The following is a 25,110-nucleotide window of genomic DNA, read 5'->3' as shown; positions in this document are numbered from 1 at the left end:
AGGTTTAATTAATTCGATCTCACTGTTGTCCATGGCATGTCGATACAAAACGGCGCGTATGTCTAGTTATCTAATAATTAATGGAATATTTTTTTATCTTGTATTAATGTTCCAATATTCTATTAAAATGACATGAATTGATAGGTACGCCCAAACATAGAGCATAATAAATACGACCATTAAATGTCCATAACACATTGTGATTGCGCCACCACACTGACACATCGCAGTCATGGCACTCATATAGCACTCATGGCTCGACATCTCGTCATTTCCGCTTTCGTTTTCTACCGAACTCGTTATAGCTCGCGGTTAAAAAAAGTCTGTACGGAGTACAGACCACCATACATCATTATTATCGAAATATTATATCGTTGATAATTATACGGGTCAGACAAGTCTAGTAAGTAATAATTGTCAAGAAATCGTCCTCCGACGGGAGCTCTTCCGAACCACTAACAAAGCAAACAAAAAGTGTGTCAATTCCCACTAACACAATCATTATTAATTTCGTTTCCTTTCCATTCCCTATTTCCAATTTGAAGATATTTTACTGTTTATTTTTTAAGAGAAAATAGAGGAACTGTACGCACGAAAAAGGTAGAGGACATTTTCTACCCTTTAGATGGGATGTACTTTCGGACAGCAGTTGCGTCACACTTTACGCGTACCTTGTGTTTTTACCCATATCCTGATTATTTTCTGCGATGGATGATGATGGGATTCGGCGTGAATCTACATCTAAACCGGCCATTACATTGCAATTGTTCCCAAAGATCTGGGAAGACACAAAACACATCGAGCACGCCTAATTACTGAGACAATTGAAACTTGAAACCTGTAAATTTGATAATCAATATTATAAAAAATAATAAATTGAAATCCACAAACACCCATTAATATTAATAGAGATGATAGGGCTAAGCTTAATAGTTCTTGGTGTCCTTACCAAAAGTAAACGCCGAAAAACTCATTAATTTAAATAATTATTATACTAAAATACTGGCCCTAAGAGGATTAACGCGCTGCACGGTTATTTACACATCTGCCCTGATGCTGTCCGAAACGTTGGCAAAATAAGAAAGAAGTGTAACACGGCATAGTAACCCAAAAAATTAATCACTATGCAATTATCTGTATTTTTTATCTACAGGTAAGTAGGTATGTACTGTATACATATGGGATCATTTTTTTCGACAAGGTATTTAGATAAATATGGAAATATTATATTTTTATGTAAATAGATAAGATTTATTTGATGATTTGCATTGAACATAATTCTGTACTTATCAAGGACTGACAGGACTTTATTTGCACGAATTAGTTAGATGTACGTACACGATAGTCAAGTAATGTCTTAAATTCTAGTATCTTTCCAAAATTATCACGGTGTGCATAATAAATCAGTGATTACAGGTCACAGGGCAAAATTCGCTGAAATTTCGTACCGAGGTCCAAAATTATCACGGCATATATATCGACAACGGTGATTACAGGAGGGTAAAATTCGCTGAAATTTCGTACCGAGGTCCAAAATTATCACGGCACACATATCGACAACGTTGATTACAGGAGGGTAAAATTCGCTGAAATTTCGTACCGAGGTCCAAAATTATCACGGCATACCTAGGTCATATTAATAATATTATCAACAAGGCCCTAAAGACTCTTGGCTTTGTTTTGAGAGCTGCAAAAGATTTCAATAATTTAGGAACATTTATTATGTTATATAAAACCCTTGTCAGATGCCAACTTGAGTATAACTCTACGTTATGGTCTCCATTTTTCAATATTCATTCAGATAACATTGAAAAGATTCAACGGAAGTTTCTAAGGTTTATAAATTATAAATTGCATATTCCTATACAAAACATAAATTACAATTACCTCTTGGATAAAATGTCTCTATTGAAACTTTCAGAAAGAAGAATAAGCACAGATTTAATACTGTTACAAAGAATACTACATTTTAAAATTGACTGTCCAGAATTACTTCAATGTATCAATATCCATGTTCCTAAAAAATAAAGCCGACATTTCTTACCTTTTTACTTCAATAACACCAGGACACTAGCTTACCAAAATTCTCCGATTCCAAGACTTCACAATCTCGGAAACAAATATTCTGATCTGGGTGATATATTTAATTTGAAAACTAATCAGTATAAATGTTGTATATTCTATCACTTTTATTCTTCTAGACACAAATAGACCTATGTACCCATATAACTTCTCCGCTTCTACTATTTTGTTTTGTTGAATCTTTTAAATTCAATTATATGCGTGAGGATTCATTTTTGCCATTATGTTTACATTCTTCTTTATTGTATTAATTTTTAAGTGTTTACTCTAATACAAAATGCTTGTATTTTTTTTAAAGAAAAGCCCACTAGGGCGTGTAATAAATAAATAAATATCGACAACGATGATTATAGGAGGTTAAAATTCGCTGAAATTTCGTACCGAGGTCCAAAATTATCACGGTATACATAATAAATCAGTGATTACAGGTCACAGGGCAAAATTCGCTGAAATTTCGTACAGAGGTTCAAAATTATCACAGCGTACATATCGACAAATCGATTAATATGGTTTACAGGGAAAAATCTGCCGAAGGCTCAAAAATATCACGACTTACATAAATATTGACAAATCGGAGACTACAGGTTACAGTGCAAAATCCGCTGACATTTCATACAGAGGTCCAAAATTATCTAATCACGACATACTTATCGACAAATCAGTGATTACAGGTTACAAGGAAAAATCCATTGAAATTTCGCACAGAGATTGGTGTCTAGGGAATATAGTGACGCACGATGTGTGAGTATATTTCTATGTCACACACAGGGGGTTCAAAATTATCACGGCATACATATCGACAAATCGGTGACTACAGGTTACAGGGAAAAATCCATTGAAATTTCGCACAGAGATTGGTGTCTAGGGAATATAGTGATGCACAATGTGTGAGTATATTTCTATGTCACACACAGGGGGTTCAAAATTATCACGGCATACATATAGACAAATCGGTGACTACAGGTTACAGGGAAAAATCCATTGAAATTTCGCACAGAGATTGGTGTCTAGGGAATATAGTGATGCACAATGTGTGAGTATATTTCTATGTCACACACAGGGGGTTCAAAATTATCACGGCATACATATCGACAAATCGGTGACTACAGGTTACAGGGAAAAATCCATTGAAATTTCGCACAGAGATTGGTGTCTAGGGAATATAGTGATGCACAATGTGTGAGTATATTTCTATGTCACACACAGGGGGTTCAAAATTATCACGGCATACATATCGACAAATCGGTGACTTTTTTGTTATAAATATATATTTTTTTTTATATTAACTCCACACAGGAGGCCCTGAAGAAAATAATTTCCCTCAGGGCCTATGTCATCTTTGGGGATGCTGTGTGGAGGGTCTTTTTGTGGAGAGGAAGGAGTGAACATGGGTCTTGAAGAGTCCCATGTTGTAGGAGGGAGGAAACACAGAGGCCGGCAGTTCGTTCCACAGCCGAGCTGTTGAACTTAAGAACGAATCGTAGAAGCGACCCGTTCTCATGTGATAAATGTCAACCGTGTACAAATGTTGGGCGCGCGTTTGGCGTGTGTCCCGACTACGCACCGGTGCCGAAGGGATCAATGACGCTAGTTCCTCAGAGCATCTTTCATTGTAATACCGATAGAACAAGGACAGCATACCTACCTGACGCCTGTGCTCTAAAGATTGCAGTCCGTTTGTTAAGATTGGGGAATCTATCAAACGGACCGCCCGTTTTTGCACAGAGTCAAGGGTTTTTTCAGGTATTTAGGGGCTCCGGACCAGAGATGGCTGCCAAATTCGACAGGTTACAGGGCGAAATCCGTTGAAATTTCGTAGAAGCTGGTGTCTACTGTTTAGGGATTATGGAATCTGCTGATGTACGATGTATGAGTATATTTCTGTTTCATACACATAGGTTCAAAATGATCACGGTATATATATATCGATAGGTACATATCGCCAAATAGATGATTAGAGGTTACAGGGTAAAATCCGCTGAAATTTCGTACAGAGGTTGGTGTCTAGGGATTAGGAAATCTAGTGATGTACGATGAATGATTACATTTATTTTTAAAACAATTTGTTTTTTTGCGGTTGCGAAAACCAAATTAGTAATCTGAGTTAAAAAGTACTTGCATTGCATGCTGAATAATCACATAATAATTTCTCAGCAAAATGTTGTTTATTTGTGGTCAAGCGAGTTTTCGCGGTGAGTTCGTCAGGCTGTGACGCCCAAGGAAATCCGTCGTATCTCACCATAAAGGAGTTAATTCAATTACCGAGTTTATTACATTCTCATCCAACCCGTTAGTAGTTGTGATTCACCATGACACTAGCAAATTGTGGCCTATGGCGTGCAATCAATGGCAGATGAATAAAGCAACTTATGAATGTATCTACTGATAAAATTACAGTCTTCCCGGAATTGATCAGCGGATAGCCTCGTATTATCAGAATGGAAATAATTACAAATGCAGCTAGTCAATAGTGATGTACGATTGCTTCTAATGCTACGTATACACACGCGAGCCGAACTGCCGAGCTGAACCTCAACTTATGGGAAAGGAACGCAGCAACCGCAAATGCCGCGAAACGCCACTTGCAGTTGCTTCGTTCCTTTTTCGGATCACAAATGTATACGCACCATAATGTTGGTATATATCAGATGTATGTTTACTAAATAATACTAACTACAAAAATGTCAATTATCATTGTTCTGTTATTATTTGTTGTTAGAAGGAAGCTATTAACGCGATGAAATAATTTAGCGACTTTTCCTCCGGTTTTTCCTGTGGCTGCAAAAAATGTATGAATCAATCGACTATCGTTGTCAAAATGTGTTAAAACCATAGACATATGAATATTAGTAGACCTGCCCTAAGTGATTAAAAGCGTATTATCCCCACTCCCCATACCGGTTCCATTGGAGCCGGCTGTGCTCGCGTATGGCCTCAAATGAAATTTGAAAACGTGACGTCATCATTCTTGTGCGAACTATGGTCGAGGCATCATCGGTTCATTTTACGAAATAACACGGCAAAATGTTGACTTGTACTATGAAAACTTGTAAAAATAGATTTGAAAAAGAGAATAAACCCAATTGTCGTATTACATTCCATATATAAGCATTATTTTACTTTATTTTAAGCATATTCACATCGTATAATATAGATCAGTTTTAGAAACATATACTATCACATCGAGAAACGTCTGGACGCGAAACACAAAGCTGGTTGGTTGCTGGGAAGTAAATTATGAACATTTATAAAAGTGTCTTAACTAAATACTTAAACGAAATATTCGACTCTGAAAATAGAACCGAATTTTTTTGCCGAATTTGGACTTCGCAAATTTGTTCATAACGTGGCGAGTAATTTGCGCTCCCATGTAAAAATGTCTATTCATTCAAAAGCAGATTTTACTTTTAAGAAGTAAATGGTGATATTATAATGCGAGATGCCTATTTACTGTCAGATTGATTTATTGACGAATCACAGTCAGCCTTACTCCCTTCGTTCTTCAACAGTTGATTTTACCCCTCGCCATTATCTTCTCGTCTATTAATTCCTATGATGTTCCTATGTCTGTGCTGTTGACAAAAGGCATCACTTTGCGACAACAATGCTGAATTTTTGTGGCTTTCATTCTATAGAAAAAGATACCGAGCTGTACTTTTCACCAATCTAGACAAATGAATAGGGTAAAGAAGTAATTAGAAAGTCAGCAGATATTGTGTACAGCTTGACTTAATATTCTAGAAATTTATTTAACTGGTACAATTTTTCTTTCATTACTTCGGCAACACCAAGCTACTCACTTTGTCTCAGAAATTCGTTCTTCGCATTCAAATTTCTTTACATTCGAGTTTTAAAGAAGCAAGCGAAAAACCATCAGATTTATAAAATTAAAATTTTTGATCGGTGAATTAGTTTTTTTAAATTTTAATTTAAAGTCTAACAAGTGGCTATTTTGATACACAAATTTCAGAAATACAAAAAATCGACTTTTCATGTAATTTATCTTCCTTGAAAAAAAAAATAGAATGTAGAATGAAATTGTAGAATGTAGAATTATCTCTTTTAGGAAAGTATCTACATCATCATCATCCCCTTTATTATCAACATCATCTTTAGGTAATGTGTATCATCTTTAATGTGGTCTGGAGCCAATGAGACAATGGCATCCCCTATTGGGGTATGTTGTAAGGCTGAAGGTAATGGGGATGGAAAGGAGATGCAAAGAGGAAGGTGGGGAAGTACCTAGCTATTCAGATCTGGTCACCAAATACCGCCAAAGCCATTTCAAACGACGTTTCAATTCAGAGTGGTGATTGTGGCCGAAACGTACCACAAATATACTATATATTATTTCAAATGAGTAAAACGGGAAATAACATAAATTAATCAAAAATAAAAATTTCTTGCTTTCGCCGGGATTTGAACCTGTGACCTCTGGCTTGCTAGTCGAGAACCTTACCCCTCGACCGCGGAGGTCGTCAAACCGTTTGACAAACCACACTATAAGCGCGCTATATTATTGTGACTTGACATATTTCAGCGTATTGCATCGCCATACATTCCATCATTATAGCGTAAGCTGTCACATTAATAAAATAAAATATTCAGAGACTATTTATTTATTTATTCATTTTTTTGGGAAATCAACAGTTTACATTTTTACAGATTGTACATAAGTGAAATAGCCAAAATAAAACCAATTACGGATTTCCTCCTTGTGACTTTACGTAAGACAGCATTAGAAGAAATAATTAAATTTATGAGAAATGTGAAGTTATAATTATATAAAATAAAAGAATTGTATAAAATAATAGAACAAAATAATACAACAAAAATAAAGGGGAAAAAAAAAACTAAAATTTATATAAAATAAAGGATTATCGATACATTGGTAACCATAAGAATACAAACAATATTGTGCATATAAATCATACCATAACAGGATTATAAATATATAAATACTAGAAACATAAACATCAGAAACATCAATTCAAGAAACATCAGTGAAATACTCTTTTAAGGTCATTTTATATTTAGTAAATTCGCAATTGAAGATGTCGATATTGAATAATATGTTATTGTAATTATTACATATTCTCTTCAGGCAAGAATTTTGTCTACAGTTCGTTTTGCTTTGATCGATTTTAAACAGGATAGAAGACCGTGTTAAACGTGCAGGCACATTAAATTTAATATTATTTAGCAACTCTGGGCATTGAATATTATTATTAATTAATTTATATAGGAATATGCTAGAATTATGCTTTTTAAACTTACATTATTTTTCCTATGAGTCATATTGTGGTTGCCATTTAAAACATTTTAAAAGATCACAGCGCCATTAATGTCAAACTGTACCTTCCTTCCTAGGTTTTTAAATGAGAGTAAACCGATATTCGAAACTATACCGAAACGGCCCGTTGATGGTAGGTAGGTAGGTATTGAAATATTTTTTGTGGTAAATAATCGAGATAGGAAGGCAAGCGAGGTTTATATTATTTGCAGCCGTCGGGAATTGGACCGTGACCCCCAGATCTCTAGACGGTTGGCCTGCCACTCCCACTATTGAGGTCAATAAACTTCTAGCACTTTTATTAGGAAAACGGCTGTTAACTTCGATTAATTTAATTACTTTTATATGAGGTAAAATAATAAGAATGCCTACCTTTGCGTTTTCATAAAAAATGTGGTACGTTTGTATCTTAGAATACCCACACTCTTATTTTCCCTCCAAATAATACCATTTTTGTGAAAATAACATTTTTTTAATATACTCGTTTTACTTATCGAACATACTAATTTCGGTTCTGGGCCTGTCTTTGAGTGATTTTGACTCTAGTTGAATTAACTCCGATTTGTTTTGAATTCAATTGTCATTTTCAAAATTGGAGCTGACTGTATAAATAATTCAGGCAAGCGATAAAGTAGGTATCCATAATGTAATATTTTTCATTTTAACAGAAAAATTACAGAAAATTATTTTACTTCTAATTTTTAAAAGTGGGACGGATGTGTCAAGAATTCAGAAAAGCAGTAAAGTACCTACCGACCTAAAAAACGTATACATTTTCGTGGTCATTCTGCAGCAAATGCCCTTGTTCTGATGTGTTCTTTATACAAACTTTCAGCTTCACAAATCCTACAATCACGCTAGTGTACCTATACTAATATTTAATATTTACAAACAATTATAAATATTCTAACAAAGTTGTTCGCTTACGTGTAAATCACAGACAGACTATAATGTAAATTGCTTGGGTTCATTAGACCTAATAAATAAGACATTTGTTTTATCTCTCAGGAATCTAAGCAGAATCATGCCCGATTCCCATATGAAGAGAACAATGCTATTTTATTTATGTTAAGCCAGTTTAGTGGCATCAACGCTGATTTAATTCTATCTCACGCTTTGGGAGAATTACTTTACAACAGTTTAAGTCATTCAATTACAGTTTTCAGGTTAAAATTTGTCTACCAACTTGAAACGGTGTTCGGAAATTAGTGGTACTTCCGAAAGGAGACGATTGTACATCGTATTCTAAGACAATATTATTATAATTATACGCTTTGTTTACTATTTAATGCTTTGCAAAGGATGTTAACTACTTAGAAATAAGGGTATTTACAGACTACTAGCTGTACCCCGCCAAGCTCACTTCAGAACTTTCAAGAGCATTCTCGAACTTTCCGGAACCTCCTAGTTACCTGTCTAGAACCACTCAGTTTGGAACCTTCCAGAACCTTCTAAAGCATTCGAGAATCTTCATGAACTTTCTAGAACCTTCCAGATTCACCGACACAGTCGACGGGCCCATTCTGAAATAATCTGAAGCATTCGCGGCCTTCCCATAACAAAGCACATTTTCGTCACGCTCAGCCACCCCCAACAAACTCTCTTACTTTCGATGTGTCACCAAGGGCTATCTACCACCAAAACCACTGGTGGGTGGCAGTGGCTGATTTTGAAGAAAATTATGAGGGTAGAGAAACACGGGTTTCTTTTTATAATATATATATTAGATAGATTAGGTTTACATATTAAATTAGAATTATCAATTTTATTTATGAAGTTATTATTAAATTTATTATTAGACGTTAAATCAAAATGAAACAAAATCTAATTTGCAGCAGGCATCATCGGCGCCCCTTGTCAAAACCAGGAGACACCTAGGTAGGTGATCTGATCACTGTAGTCAATAATATTGGTAAGATTTGTAGTTTTATATAGCGCGGTTTTTATGAAAAATAGTGTTTAGGGCGACGTGTTAGGTTATTACCAGCGCCTTGGGAATTCGGCGCCCGGAGCGGAATGCTCCAATTGCGCCCGCATAGTCCGGCCCTGATTGGCAGATGAAAATTAAAAACATTTAAAAACCGTCAAAAATCGAGTTATTATTTCCCTTGTATATTTAATATGACCTTTTTTACATTAGCTCCACACAGGAGGCTCTGAGGAAAATAATTCTCCTCGTCTTTTTAGGAAAGGAAGGGGATGAAGTTCTGGGAAGCAAAACAGGTATGAGAGGTGGGTATGTATCTGAGGATCAGTATATCCAGAAGTGACGAACGTATGAATCCATCCCTCCCACTGCGGTGCAAGGCTGAGAGAGTCATGCTGGAGAGGTCATATAGGGCTCCCTCATGCAGTTGGTGCGCAGACGCATCCGTCGTCAAGACCCGGACAAACTTATACCCATGAACTGAGGCACCCCTACTAAGTCACCAAACATAGCGAGCCACTTGGGGTGACCTATGGCAGAGGTGTTGGTTATCTAATAAATGGTTTCCGCGGCAGCGGTACCCATACCCGCCTCCCAAATTGAACTGTCATAATGTACTCGAATATGAAGAACAAATTTTAATTCAAATACCTAGCGCGTAGCTCTTGGTGTTGCCATAGTAATGAAAAAAAATTATACCAATTAATAAATTTCTAGAATATTACGCCAAGCCGAGCCAAGTACCTAATTATGGCTAGAGTGCATTATTTCACCGTGGTTTTGAACAGGGCCGGCCCTATGCGGGCCCAATTGGAGCAGTCCGCTCTGGGAGCAGAATTGCCAAGGCGTCAAGGCGCTGGTAATACCACAGTACTAACACATCGCCCTTGAGAATATTTTTCATAAAAATGGCGCTACACAAAAATACAAATCATCCGAATATTATTGATTACCTACAGTGATCACCTACTATTTTACTCGCGCCAGGCGCCGTTTGGCTCAGGGTTTGGTTTTGAATTTGAGTAAAACACAGTAATAGCGGGTGTCGTTTTGGTTCACGATTTTTCAGAACAAAGAGTTTTTTTTTGGTATTTTGATTGCCGAACTCTTTAAAAGAAAACAGTGTATTTATTTTAATGAAACTTAAAAAAAACAGGGGAAAGCGAAGTAACCAAACAACCAAGAATTACATTGTTTGTGTAAAGTTAGCACATGGAATAAATAATTAAAATTTAATAGGATATCGATTCACACATAATAAGCCCCGATTGATAAAAAATAACATAGGTTCATATTCCTGGGTATCTCTTATTTGCCTACATAAATTAATATTACGTGTAGGTACCTACATTGATGCAAGATAACATGATAACGTGCTTAGGTTAGGTTATGTACCTAACCCTAGGTAGGTACGAGTGAGATTTAAAAAAAAAATGTGTAATGAGCAACATGTTATTATTTTAATTTGATAATAAATATATAATAGAAGTATGTATTATTGAAAAACATTTCGTATCACCTTTCTTTCAAAGGAAATTACTTTCCAGTACCTACTCATTGACGGTTCCATGATAACTCAACACAGTGACAATTCAACACACCTTTAAAAAGTGATATAAAGTCATTGTCATTAGAAACGATGAAAAAAATTAAAATTAAAATTAAATTTAAACCTAACCTAACCTACATAACCCAGTTAATATTTTTTTTTGTTTCGTCACCTTCCATGACTTTATATAACTTTTTAAAGATGTGATGAATTATCATTTTGATGATTTATCCGGTCACCCTCATTAACATATTCATCTAAGTACCTTCTCAATTAATTCTGACAGTAATTTTTTTGCGAGTACCGCACAAAAGACTCAATTGTTCCCAACCGTATGGTGCCATAGGTGAAGGTACTAGGGAGGGGAAGGATTTGGGGAAGAGGAAGGTGGGGAACCTGCTATTCAGATCTGGCTAAATACATTTCAATGATGGTATCTCACCAGGGCGACAATGAAATTATCTACCACTCTATAAATTAATAACATCAATATTACAAAACCTTAAGCAAAGTCACAACAGAACATCCTAATAATAATATTAACATGGCATTTATATAGCGCAGTTTAGTGTCATTACTAATTATTTAAAAAAATGTTCACCTGGTTATACCTGAAGCGTTCATCTAGTGGGACATTCTGACTGTAAGGGTAGCCTCCCTGAGGGTTATATTGAGGCTGGTGAGGATTGTACTGCTGTCCAGGGGGAATGTACTGGCCATATCTTCTGTTATTGTACGTGTACGTCTTGTAATCACTGTCACCTGGGTTAGGAGGGACATAGATCCCATCCTTATTATACACTCTGTCACTGGAGCCAGGATTCGACTGGCCCGACACACAACACAGGTAACATAAACACAATAACAAAAAACCTGATACGGCGGCCATTGTCCTCGTACGGCTCGCCCCCAAACAAAACATTAAACTACAAATTTCACCTGTCCCAAACCTCAAAATCACAACAATCACCTTTGCACGAATAAAAACACAAAATTCCTCCGCAATTTTGAGTCGATCAACATAACCATATTTTCTGTTATAACACTGGGAAAGTGAAACACGAGTTTCACTGACAAATGCAAGCGAGGAACTTGAGGTAGACAGAAAACAGGTAGGTTCGGGAACTAACGAAACATACGCAACTACTCCGGAGGTGTTATGAAAACTTCTTCAGGTATATTTGAGCGGGTGCCACATCACTAACGGTCAACTGCACAATGCCATTCATGTCTGATTCACATCGCTGAAGCAGGTGGGTGAGGGATGACTAATAGATAGACGTTATCTCCGTCCGACAACGCCCATGTGGAGAGGGATCAGAATTACGTATCGCCCACCTTAATCAACAAAACACTGACGGCCGTTGCTTGGTGACGGTGGTAAACGAATCAACATTCCACGATTGCAACTTAACCACACGTAAAACATGAGTAATTTTCTGAGTAAAACCGAAAAATTAATTAAATCCCTTGCATGTGTCATCTAAATTATCGTTAAAAATAGTGCCTATAATTTTCCTAAAATTTCATTGATAAATATTTGATCCTATAGTGTTAAAATTAGTTTTTAATAATATATTTTTGTATTACGAGTGTTCTAAATTCGTGATCGCCATCTATCCACAACTTTTGGTATTACCATTCATCTTGTTCGGAATAAACAATAATATTATTTATTTATGAATAATAATATTATGTGAACTGTGATTATGCAGGTTGATGTAATGAGATATTACTAGGTACTCTCTAATACCCGTGGGTAACGGGATAACCCAATAATAAAGTATTATTCCGAATGTTTTCAAACATTCCGTTTAATATTACTATCTGATGCCCGAGAATAGGTAACCAGATAGGTTACGCAATTCTTCTCAAATAGGTCACCCAGTTTCTAGACTCACATGATAACACTCAAATAAAATGCACCTCATGTTGCAATTAGTTTTAGTTTTTTTTTAATAAAACCATAACACGGTATTTATTATATTTTCAAAAAGTGGTGTTATTATACAAAGTTGTTGTTTTTATTAAAATTATAATGTCAGATCACAAATTATCTGCTTCAAATGAACAAAAATGTTTTTTTTTTAAAGTTAAAATTTTATTTTATTCATATATAAAATCGTAATTTTTTTCATAAATTTACACAACCACGGAAAAAAGGCGGTTAAAAAATAGTTTCTACCTTCGAAATCAATGCGTTTTTCCATGCATAACATAAAAATTTAAAAAAAGAGAAAACTATTAACATATTGAGGTTATGTGTTGGATAAATTCGTGTACTTCTTTTTGTAAATTACTTGTATTCACTTGTAAATTACGTATTATCAACCTTTTTTATTAATTTATATTATGTTTGTACCATCTGCACTTTTAAAACTGGTTTATTTATTTTTTGTCTTTTTTAAAATTATGTACATTTAAATTTAAAATCATACCATGTATTATGTTAATTTTTAAAGTTTTTGGTTACTTATTTTTTGTTATTTTAAAAATAAAAACCTTCCGTTGTCACACTATTATGGAGTAAATCATATAAAATGTGTATCATGTAAAAGCCCATCAGGGCGTTTAAATTAAAACATAAATAAATTATTTGCGAATAAATAATAAGCGAAAACTTGAAAGATATGTCAAACTTTTTAAACGCTTCTAATATCCCGCCACTCGCGCGGAAAGCTGATATAAAACGATACTAGCGACATCTTGTGTTGCACAAGTACACATTGGGAATGGAGCACAATAGTACAAAAATAACTTCTACTAGATTTCAGGAGGGGCTTGTACAAATCAGTTAATTGAAAAAGAAAGTAGAAATAATAACTAAATCATCTTTATAACTAAGTCTTCTACTACATAAATTAGCGATTTTTGCACGAAAAACAACAAAGAACTGGCTTACTTTTCAAACCGTTTAATAGATGGCGGTAATATGAAATATAATCGGCCCCTACATAGCAGGTGTTGAACAGACAGCACTTCTCTCGTACAACTTGTCTGTCGGTAGTGGGTGTGATAAGGACGGGCTACGAGGGTGAACAAGTGATTTCATTTCACATTATGGCGGGAGTCGCTGCTCCTTTTCTCGTTTCGGGTTTAGTTAGGGTTGGAATATAGCATCCGGAGGTCACGTCGGTTACTGTCAGAAGGCGCGAAATCAACATGTTTTCGTAATTCGAATATTACGAACTAACTTTGTTGCAATTTAATCTTGTAAACAGTTGTTGTTATATTGTGTGTTAATAAGTTTTTTAAACGTTAAGTAGTAACTACAATAGAACTTTTAAAACAATTTAGAGAGAAAGAGTGTTCATATACTTTGATAAGATTTTAAAAATCGTATTATTTGTTGCCAAAGAAGAGTGTCAAATTATAAGCGTGTGCAATAAATAAATAACAAATAATATTATAAAAGTGCACTACTATTTTTGTTTATTTCAAAGAAATTGTTAGTGGCAAAATATAAAATCGAAATAATAATAATAAAATTTGTAAACTAAAAACAACAGTAAATAAAGTATTTTTGAAGCAGCGTGTAAAATAAGCGGCCTGAAAATTGAGAGACCTCAAAGAGTGACCCTTCAAAACAAAATAGGGGTTAGAAGTAACAAGACCGTGGCGATGGCGGACGAGACGTTCCACATCCCCGAGGCGACCCTGGAGGCTCAGTTGGCGCGGCTGGTGGAGCGTCTGGAGGGACTGCGCGCTGTGGACGGGGGGCCCCCGGCGCGCGCCCTTGAGCCGCGCGTCGAGCTGCGCGCGCTCGAGCTGTGGCGCGCCGTTATCTCCGAGTGTCTGGCCACCTTCTTCTATGTGGTGCTGGTGACTGGAGCCGCGGGGGGCACGGGCGGGGGCGCGGGGGCTCCGCCGGCGCTGATCGTCATGGCCGCAGCCCTGGCGGCGGGACTGTCGGCAGCCACGCTTACCCACTGCTTCAGACATATCTCGGGTATGATAAAGAAATATGATTTTTTTCTTACATGATGTATAATATTACGAAGATTGTATAAACAAACAAAAAAACACATGTTTATTTTAATTGAGCTGTAGATAATTTTAGTATTGCCCTGTTGATAAGATAGTAAAAATATCTATCTGATTTGTATAGCGCTGTTTTTCAGAAAAAAACTCATTAATTTATGCATACGATATAAATATTTATAAAAAATAATATTATAGCTGGCTTACAACTAAGATTTATTAGGTAAGTTGTTTCCTTAGGTAACCACACAAAACAGAACTATCTAAAAAGTGATATAAATTCATGAAAAGTAAAGGAAAAAAATTAGATTAAGTAGGTTAGGTTCGATTAGTTTTTTGTTCATCACGTTTGATGACTTTATATCACAACCAGCGTGAATCGAAACTTTACATGAAATGGCATAAGTGAGGTTAAGTGGCCAAATGTGAACAGCCAATACATCACAACTTTCAACTGCTATCTCCTTTCTTATCTTCAACTTCCCCATCTTCTTCCTCCTCCACTTTCTTCATCCTCACTAAATTTTCCCAAAATAGAAGATACGATGGACCATTTATGTCCACCACTGTCAACGGGCAGTTGACACTCTTGCGCGGTAATCAAATAAGTAAAATAATCTTCATGTCCAATAAATAAATGAAAATATAAAATTTCTGATATTGACTGTATTTTTATAAAAGGTAAGAAATAGCAAATCCAAAATACTACTCCGGGATTCCAGCATCGAACAAAGGAGCGCATTTCTACGTCCTTTTGTCAGGCCCATGACATTATTGTGATTGAATAATCAAGATTAAACATTTCCTCTTCAATGTTCATTCCTTCCAATTCTTTGTAAACTTGAACGTGCTGGAACACCGAGTTCCAAGATAATTGATTTCTTTTGTAAATATTATTCTTGAATTATTAAAATACGGATCATCTTTATTTTGATAGTCAAGAAAGGCGGTAAAAGCAACAGGAAACGAATTGAAACAAATTTCATTTTCTCGTCTTTCGTTCTGCAAAAGAAGATAATATAACATCTATCTCTACATTTCCATTGATCTTAAAAGCAAATGGCTTATCGGTTCAATCTCAGGATGAAGTTGTAGGTTCAGCATTCAGTTCCGAATAACTTAAATTAAAAGATGCTTGCTCATATTTGCAATAAAACAGTTCGGATTGCTCTTGGGATTCTGATAAACTTATGTTTTTGAAATTTTATTTTCACCATAGTAAATTAATTTGATATTCAGATTGTAAGTTACACAAATCAGCTTAATTTTTTAATTAAATGCTGCATTTGTTTTGCATGATTTAATTTAATTATTCGACTGATTTGGGTAAAACGGTTAATTCTACTAATATATTTAGACAGTTCTACTAAGTACATTTTTACCAAGATGTTGGTTTCATGAAGACTAAAGACTGTGTTTGATTAAATGAAAAAAAAACTGCGAAAATCCAGTTTTAATTACGTTCCCATCACTTTTCTCCGTTCGTATTTTTGTAAATGGAGTATCATGTTTACCGAACGAGAAATGAATGTATATACTTATGTTTTTCGAAGGCTTCTATGAATAACCCTATGGAGTGTAGAAAGACGATGTCGAACAAGGTAAAGGATGTGAGGACAAAGAGGTTTTATGGTCCTCCCAGCCTCTTAGGACATCCGCGTTCCTTTCAGCAACCCTCTCAATTTACACATCCCTCCGATCTCTTTCTCTCCCGATGGCCGATGGATTCTTCCCTTCCCATGACTTCCGGTTAATGGTTCCGAGCAGGTTACCCATTTCCGGCGCTTTTCTTCCTTTGACCATTATACTTAACCGTTAAACTTTATATTCGCGCGTTTAATAATTTATCACGAAACCATATTTTCCCACAATTTTTATAGAGTAGGTACGTACTAATTATCATTCACGGCTATTTTGGAATTGTAATGGTAGTTTTAATTTTATCGGAAGAAGTGGAAATGAGAAATTAAATTGAAAACATTAAAGCTTGTATTATACGGAAGGTTATAATAATATTTTATGTAATTATTCACTCGCGTAACACAACTAACAGTTGAGTTTAAAATTAATGTACTTCTTCGAAAAGTGCCTTCCGAGTACTGTTTGAAACTTTTTCTGTTTTTTTCGGTAACTAAAGGGTTAAAAAAACTTTTGGATCAGGGTCTACGCTTCGACGCATTTTTAAATAAATTAAAAAGCTAATATCAACCCTCTAGCGACCGAGTTTTTACAAATTGAACCAAAAAAATGTACAACTTTGGACTCGGTTCACTCGAAAACGAAAGCTTAACCCTCAACTGCATAGTGTAACACATCTGATATAATTTGCTTTTTTTTATTTCTTATTAATTTTGACATCTGTTGGTGGGTTTTGGTATTACAGTATTGTTTTTACATTATTTCTGCATAATAATGTTGTCTAAAAATTAGAATAGATGGCACACAACAATTTGAAATTTTGATTTTAAACTTGACAGTTGGAAGTTACAGATTGTGTGCATTTTGATGTCCAGTATTATATCAAAATATAGTGTTTTTTCTACGTGTTGGATCGTAATTATATTATTTCACAAATAAAAAGGTAGGTTTATGTGTTTTAAATATAAATTTAATGTGTATTATGTATTTTGACATTCTAAATTTGACAAAACGTTATTATATCATATATGTAACACTATGCACTGAGACCATATTTTGACATTTGTATTTAGTCATTACTAATTATAGCATAATGTTGTTTGAGAATGGCAAAGAGGGGTTTATCCGAAAAGGAGTTGGACGAAATAATTAATCGCTTATCTGACAGTGAAGATGGAATGGATTTTACGGATGATGACAGTATAGCTGATGAAAATTATTGCGCCATAGAAAATTACGATTCAGATGATTCCTATTTGGCTTGCTCAGGCATTCAATGTTTTGGGACAAATAGGAGGAATAGAATTCCTGGATGTAAGCTACCAGATGAAAAAATAATGAAAAATGCTCCACGAGGAACAAGCTCGGAATTTAATGGATCGTATCAAGGCGTTGAATTGTCTAATGTTGTTTGGAAGAATAACAAGGTGGTCACATTAATATCGTATTTTGCAGGGGAACTTCCAATGAAAACTGTTGAACGTTATGACAAAAAAAAAGGAAACTAAGGTCACAGTTAACTGCCCATTTGCTATAATAGAGTACAACAGACATATGGGAGGATTTGACTTACTAGACAGTGTCAAGGGAAGATATAAAATTGCGATGAGAAGCAATAGATGGTATATGAGGGTGCTATACCACTTAGTTGATATGACTATAGTAAATTATTGGTTTCTATATAGAAGAGTACAAGATCAAAAAAATGCCAATACAAAAAATATTATGCGCCTCGCCCAATTTAAAACCCTAATTGCTCGATCTTTATGCACCGTTGACTCTAAGTGTATCAACAAACGAACTGGTCGGCCAAGTGGACGTTTAGAGCCCGTTTTACAAAAGAAAAAAAAGGCCCAAAAGTAAATGTCCCACCAAAAGACATAAGAAGAGATGGGGTATCCAACATGGCACGAAAAGAGGCAGAGGTGTTGACTGCAATGGTCTGACGTACTGCCACTGCCAAAAGTACAAAGTCCCTCTATGTTTTAATAAGAACAAAATCTGTTTTACGGCATGTCATTTAAATTTAAATTAATACTTTCCCCTGTTTTTATTTGTCTTCATTTTTTACGTATAAGTCATAAATTAGTTAGTTTTATTCACTGATAATTATTGTTGTAACATTAGGTAAGAACATTTTTTAAGGCATGGATGCATAGTGTTTCACATATGATATAATAACGTTTTTCTCAAAATAAACAAAATTTATGGATAAATATTTTTTTATTATTTTTCCCTATTTTTAATTTATAAAAGATTGCAAAAATATATATATTTTTTTTAAATTAAAAAAGTCATGCATTTAAGGGTTAAATAAAAAAAAAGTTATGCCACAAAATCAACTTGAAATGTGACGTAGATTGATTACGAGTGTACGCTTGTACTACGAGTTTCGGGACACCGTGTGTAAAATATTGCCTGCAGCGCTAAGCACCTGATTTCACAGCCCGTGAATTCATGATGATCGGAGTTGTTTTTCAAACGTTACGATAAAGCAAACATAATATATAAACACATGTAAATTATTAATATTCAATTGAATAATTAAAAGGAAAAGAGTTGATTATAAAGACATTGTAAAAATACAAGACACGCTTATGAAAATGATAGCTATTAAAAGAATATGTGTGTACGAAATAAATAGCTGCATGAACGGCCCGCTAAAGTGTGTCTTTATTTCAGCGAAACCACGCGCATGGTCTCAGTAGGTAAAGTTAATTCACCTAAGGCCATCACGTGCTATCCATATCGCCCTTTACAGCGAAATTAAATAATCTCTCATACATGGTACAAGTACGTACACTGATTCTAGATTTGTTTAGTAATAATAATTGGATAACTTATATAGCGCTGTTTTTGTGAAAATTTACCCAATTTAATTTGAATACGTCGACTATTTTGAACCGGGTATAGTTATTGTAAATATATATATTACAATATATTCTGGTCTAGTAATGTGTAATTTCTATAACCAAAGAAATTCTAAAAATATAGTACTATAGGATTCATATGTCTTATACTGATTTATAAATGTGGAAATTCTAACTATACAATTGTAAATGTTCTCCAAAATGCCCTGGAAAGAATCACAGACTTGTGATGTCCCGAAAGAAACTATTTATCTGTTCTGAATGCAATTACTAATGTTATCCAAATTGACCCTGGTAATAAATTACATCTTTGCGATTCTTTCAAGGATAATGAAACCATCATGTTACTTCGAATGCAATCAAAAATTTTCTCAATTTTTTTTTTTTACAGCATCGCCATCCCATTTTAAGAATATTATGTACTAAATACACAATTTGGCTGTACTGAAACGGGAATCCTTCCCAGTTGGACAGACAAAGGTTCATTTTGTTTTGTATTGTTTGTAATTTATATATATAAATAAATAAAATATATATAAAATTAGGTGATTCATGTCTTCCTAAAATGTGGTTTAAGGTCGGGGTCCCAACCATCCCACGACCCACATAAGAGCGGAATAATACCGCCATATTATTTGACCTTCTTATCCTTTGAAGCGAAACATTTTGCATTTCAGCCAGTCATATTCGCGCCATGTTTAGTAGACGCCAATCTTGAACTTTGTTCGGACTTAGCACGGAAAGGAAAATAGCAGGTAGCTGCGGTGATAAGCCGCCAAATCCCAGAATAATCCTCAAGTAATTCGTCGGGAATCCGGTGTTGTGGAAACGCATAAATAAGCAGGTTTCATATCCGCGCCCGACTGCGAATGTCGGATCTATTGTCGCTACGTTTTAATTTGATGCATCGACCCGAGAAAATTATTGCGAAGCTCGACGGTCTTTGAAGGGAGAGCATCTTCATAAATTTAATATGCAACTGATTTGTAAGAGATTAGGAAATATTATTTATGATTCACGTTTAGAAATATTACTATTTAATGTTTTTGATAAATTAATAATTAACCCAATATTTTATTAATTGCTCGTAACGTGAATTGTTTTTAATTACTTAATTATTACTTGATTTTAAAATAAACATCTAAAAAGAGGTAAAAGATACAAGAATAGGCAGGAAGAGGCAAGATAGGCCACGACGAGGCATGCAAAGACAATATGAAGCAAGAGTGCTAGATATTTTCAGCATCGCCCTGGGAAAAGACCATTGTTCAGAATCCAAATGTTCTTTGAACTAGCTTTAGCCGTGTTTGGTGACCAGATCTTAATAGCCGATTACTTCCTGAGAAGAGGCAAGAAAAGCTACGACGAGGTAAGAAGGGGTAAGATGAAGCAAGAAGAGACTAGAAGAGCAAAGAAAATGCAAGAATAAACTATAAGAAGCAAAAAGAAGCAAGAAGACACAGAACGAGACCAGAAAATCCAATAAAGGCCACAACGAGGTAAAAAAAGTCAAGATAACGCAAGAAGATGTAAGAAGAAACTAAATTGTCTAGAAAAAGCCAAGACGAAGCAAGAATCTGAAAAGGCACCAGGATACAAAAATGGCAAGAAAATTTAAAAAAAGCAAGGAGCTGGAAGCTAGAAGAAGCGGGAAGCAAAAAGAAGCTGGAACGAGAGACGAAACCCTAACCTCAATCAACTACTTTATTCTTGCCCATCCCATTCCAATATTGACTTATTAGGTTACCACCTCCTTCCCGTCCACAAAGCACGTGTTCAAAGTCCTAACAAAACAGTGGCCCATGATGGAGTGGTACATTCGTACCGTATCGTATCTTATCGTACTCATTTTTCTTTATAGTACCAACTTCTTTCATTTACAGCTATTCTAGTGTTTTCATGAAAATGTGTAGATCTTGCCATTGACTAGCAAACTCAGCCGGAAGCTTTTTCACTCCGAATATGAACAGGATACAAGAAAATAAAATTTATTTGGTAGATATAAAATAAATAATACATTTTAACTTTTTTACGTAACTATCCTTATCAGTTATTCAAGTGTCCGATGGAATGTTCGAGAAAATCTTGGATACGTTTATATTTTATAAGACTTTTGGTAATCGTAAAGCAAGTACGCATGGGCGATTCTTCAGTAAAAAACATAATATCGATTTTATTGAGATATATGAGTGCTTTAAATGCTTTTAAGTGCTTTTGACATCAAAGGATTTGTTTCAGATTTCAAGATATCCCATTCTTTTGTGATAGCAATGTACTGGGATATATGTGGGATTTTCAACTGTATTTTCTTATAATCTTTTTAATAACTTATCGTATATTTAATTAAAAGCATATTTTTTATAGTATTTACCTTGAGGAGTTCGTACTGCTGCTAATTATTGGTACAATTAATAGTGAATTAATCGGCTTCTATAACCTATGCATAATGCATATAACCTATTGTCTATTTTCTTCTATTTATACAGGATGTCCGAGGGTAAAGTGCGATAACTTCGGGGGGTGATTCTACACGATTGTGCAAGTGAAAAAGATGAATTACTTTTTTAGAAATTCCATCGTTTTAAGGAAGTTTTTAAGTAACATTGAACATGAACTGTTTGTACAGGAAAATAAATATTCTTCTATTGAAAAAATATTTTTGTATGGGAAAAAAAGTTTTAGCGGAGACCGGGCAGTCGGCGCGGATTTGATTTTTATACATATCTACAATTTTATTGCAAGATTTATGAAATTTTGCACACTTGACTTTCAAAGCAAGAGAAAGGTCACTGACTATGTGAGATTTCTAAAAATTATCCCCATCCCATTTTACCACACCTTAAAGACTTAAAGCAGAATTTACATTCTTGAAGAAGTTTTACACGTTTGACGTTCAAATTGCTGTCTACATCTGATTTTGAAAGCCTCTGCACAAACCTCGGGCAACTCCGGGGAATTCAACTAATGATTAAATAAGAGAAAGATTTTTCTCAATTTTTTACATGACTTATAAGTTGTGCCTTGAAATAAATTAAATTAGTTTTAAGTAAATTTGCAGCGAATCAGCAGTATTCGTCTGATGATATCAAGCATGAAACAAAACAACAATTTAATTTACAGAAACAGGTGATGCTGTGGTACCAACTGAGTTTCTGAGCAGAAGTTGAATGCCTGGATCAGTATTTGAATGATTTACTTGAAGGCACGGCTGGGAGATGACCACCTGCCTCTTAATTGGTTTTATTATCGCCGCGTCTCGTCTCTGGACCATAATCTCAATTGCTCACTCCGCAAAGCACCGCTCACCGCTCCAATCAGCGACCGTAGCCCGCAGAGACACAGAGTACACCACTTGATCCAATTGATTTGAGATCTCCCTCAATTAATTTAATGTTGTATGTTAGTTATAGTTTAACATAATATAATAATAACGGTTTATTTCGGTATATGAAGTGAATTCATAACTACATTTTATGCTAATCTCACACGAGAACTATACTCTCATAATAATATGAACGGAATTTTTTTTTAATTGCTGATTTAATAAGAATCTCTTATTTAATTATTGCTTAAAAACGGGATTGCAGGCCGTTTTCTGATAAACTTTAAGTAAATTCCTACCACATAGGAACCCGTGTTCGTACACCTGCATTTGCCTTGATAATATATAGTGACGAAATGCGAAAATATTACGATTTTATGAAAACGTGATCCATAACACGTGTGATAATATATTCATACTGTACTAAAAGTTTATCAGGACACCTATTAATTCATTCGTTAAGGACTTGCAATCTCATTTTTAACCGGATTACAAATAATTTGAAGCGATGAAGTTTAATATTGACCATTAAGGACGTTACCGTTGAGACCCGAGATAATAATGAAAGCAATAGAACCTTATACGATAACGCAAACCATGAGCTATTCATTATTAACACATTTTTTAAACACACGATGCACAAGAATTATTTAGATTTTAACGCTAATAATTCACATGAATAGCATTCATTGTACAAAGCTCATACATTATCGGGCAACGCGTTGAGAATTATTTGTACATTGCAATGTGCAAAGTAACATTTCTTACATTTTTTCCATACCACATTGTTGTCAAAGAAGGCCCAAAGAACAGTTAGCCAATCTAAGAACCAACTTTAAAAATCGTTATAAATTTAACAAAACGTGTTTTTTTTTCGATTTTTTAAATTCTTATTTGCTATGAAGTAGTGAATCATTTAAATTTACTGTATTAATAGACTTATCTTTATACAAATAGAACGGCATCATTGCGCCTCACAATTTTTACCTCTTATGGGTGTTTAAAATTTTACCTGGCTATTATAAACTTAGAGGCCTTGTATTTTCTACGTAGGGAACAAATTGTTACCTAAAAACCCTATCAAACAAAAAGTGCTGTAATTATGTAAAAAGGTTCTGATTTTTGGGCTAATTATGTACGTAAATATTAGTGATGCAACAGAGCTCTGATTCCGCTTCCGCTTCTGCAGAAGTTCCGCAAGTTTTTCACTTCTGTTTCCGTTTCTGGTTCCGCAAACTTTATAACAGAACTCTAAACGGAGAACACAGCGTGGAGCGCGGAGGCGGGGGGCGCGGGGACGACTGGACAGGGGGCGGGACACAAACGATACAAACGTGTCGCAACGAGTTCATTTGTTTATAGTTTATGTATTTTGGCAACACTGGGTTTATTTATTTAGCGATCCGTCTGATTGACAATCCGTTGTTAACAGACCGATTGCCTTCTCTAATGCATAGACGCAATGTAGGCATGCTGTGTCTGTTCTACAGGTATTTCAATGGAGCTTGCTCCAAGGAGCTAGCTCCATTGATTCCTGATGCACCGGTGCACGTGCGCGAAACTTGACGGACACAAACTGAACACCCGTTCACGGTTGACGTTGGCTTCATGAGAACGGGCCGTTTTTACGACTCGTTTTTGTGTAAGTCGGCTCGTATGTGGAATGAGCTACCAGCATCTGTTATTCCTTCCTCCTATAATCCGAGCCTCTTCAAGGCCCGCATTAACAAATCCCTTCCTACAGCCCCTACCTTATTCCGCCTCACAACGCCGCCCAACCGGGTGGTGACATAGTTCCCCTGTCTGTACACTGCACAGACAGGGACACTCTTGTGAGGTGTCACATAAAAAAAAAATCATGATTCTGCATTCTGCGCATCACCACACCTCGTGACAGTCGTGACGTTTAGTAAATCTTCTGTTATTCTACTCTACTTATTAATGTTGTGTTTAGTGCAATCATGAAACCAAAAACAAGTCCCGTTTGGAACTATTTCGTTGAGATTGATGACTCAAGTGCCAAATGCGAACTTTGTCAAAAAGTGTATTCGCGAAAAGGTCGCACGACTACAGCTTTAAAGAGTCACCTAAAATCTAATTTACCACTGTTTAATTTAGTACACTGTTTAAAAAATATAATTTACCACTGTTTAATTTCGAGTACTAAAAGTACAAAATACAAATTTAACTAAACAAATCTTAAAAAATAAAATTGTGCTTTTTCTTCATAGTATTAACACTTCCGCTTCCGCTTCTGCTTCTGCTTCCGCTTCCGCTAAGATTTACTTTTGACATCTGTTTCCGTTTCTGCTTCCGTTAAGACACTTCCGTTGCATCACTAGTAAATATGTTGGGATTATGATCCTTAAAAGGCAATAAAAATGAAAAATAAATGACAGTCGATTGGCAGATTACGGCAACATACGTGATACTCGTAATATGACCTTC

The 25,110-nt window shown here is 35.2% G+C and overlaps 2 protein-coding genes across 3 annotated transcripts in view; one reads left to right on the top strand and one right to left on the bottom strand.

Annotated features, from left to right (window-relative positions):
* Positions 1-12,221, bottom strand: part of Gli (carboxyl ester lipase-like protein Gli) — a 36,689-nt gene extending 24,468 nt beyond the window's left edge. For both annotated transcript variants that reach the window (XM_089650576.1, XM_089650577.1), the window contains exon 1: positions 11,453-12,221. In XM_089650576.1, coding sequence (XP_089506702.1) covers positions 11,453-11,773 — 321 coding nt within the window. In that variant the 5' untranslated portion in view covers positions 11,774-12,221. The remainder of the gene's footprint in view (positions 1-11,452) is intronic.
* Positions 12,222-13,879: 1,658 nt separating this feature from the next.
* The window catches only part of bib (MIP channel family protein big brain), a 195,009-nt gene continuing 183,778 nt past the window's right edge, over positions 13,880-25,110 (top strand). The window contains exon 1 of the mRNA XM_089650573.1: positions 13,880-14,800. Within this exon, the coding sequence (XP_089506699.1) occupies positions 14,473-14,800 (328 nt within the window). The 5' untranslated portion in view covers positions 13,880-14,472. The remainder of the gene's footprint in view (positions 14,801-25,110) is intronic.

The sequence above is a fragment of the Hesperophylax consimilis genome, chromosome 3 (genome assembly GCF_061612785.1).
Source record: "Hesperophylax consimilis isolate HC1 chromosome 3, BYU_Hcon_1.0, whole genome shotgun sequence".
In the NCBI taxonomy this organism is placed as follows: Eukaryota; Metazoa; Arthropoda; class Insecta; order Trichoptera; family Limnephilidae; genus Hesperophylax; species Hesperophylax consimilis.
This window is presented reverse-complemented; position numbering and strand designations above follow the sequence as displayed.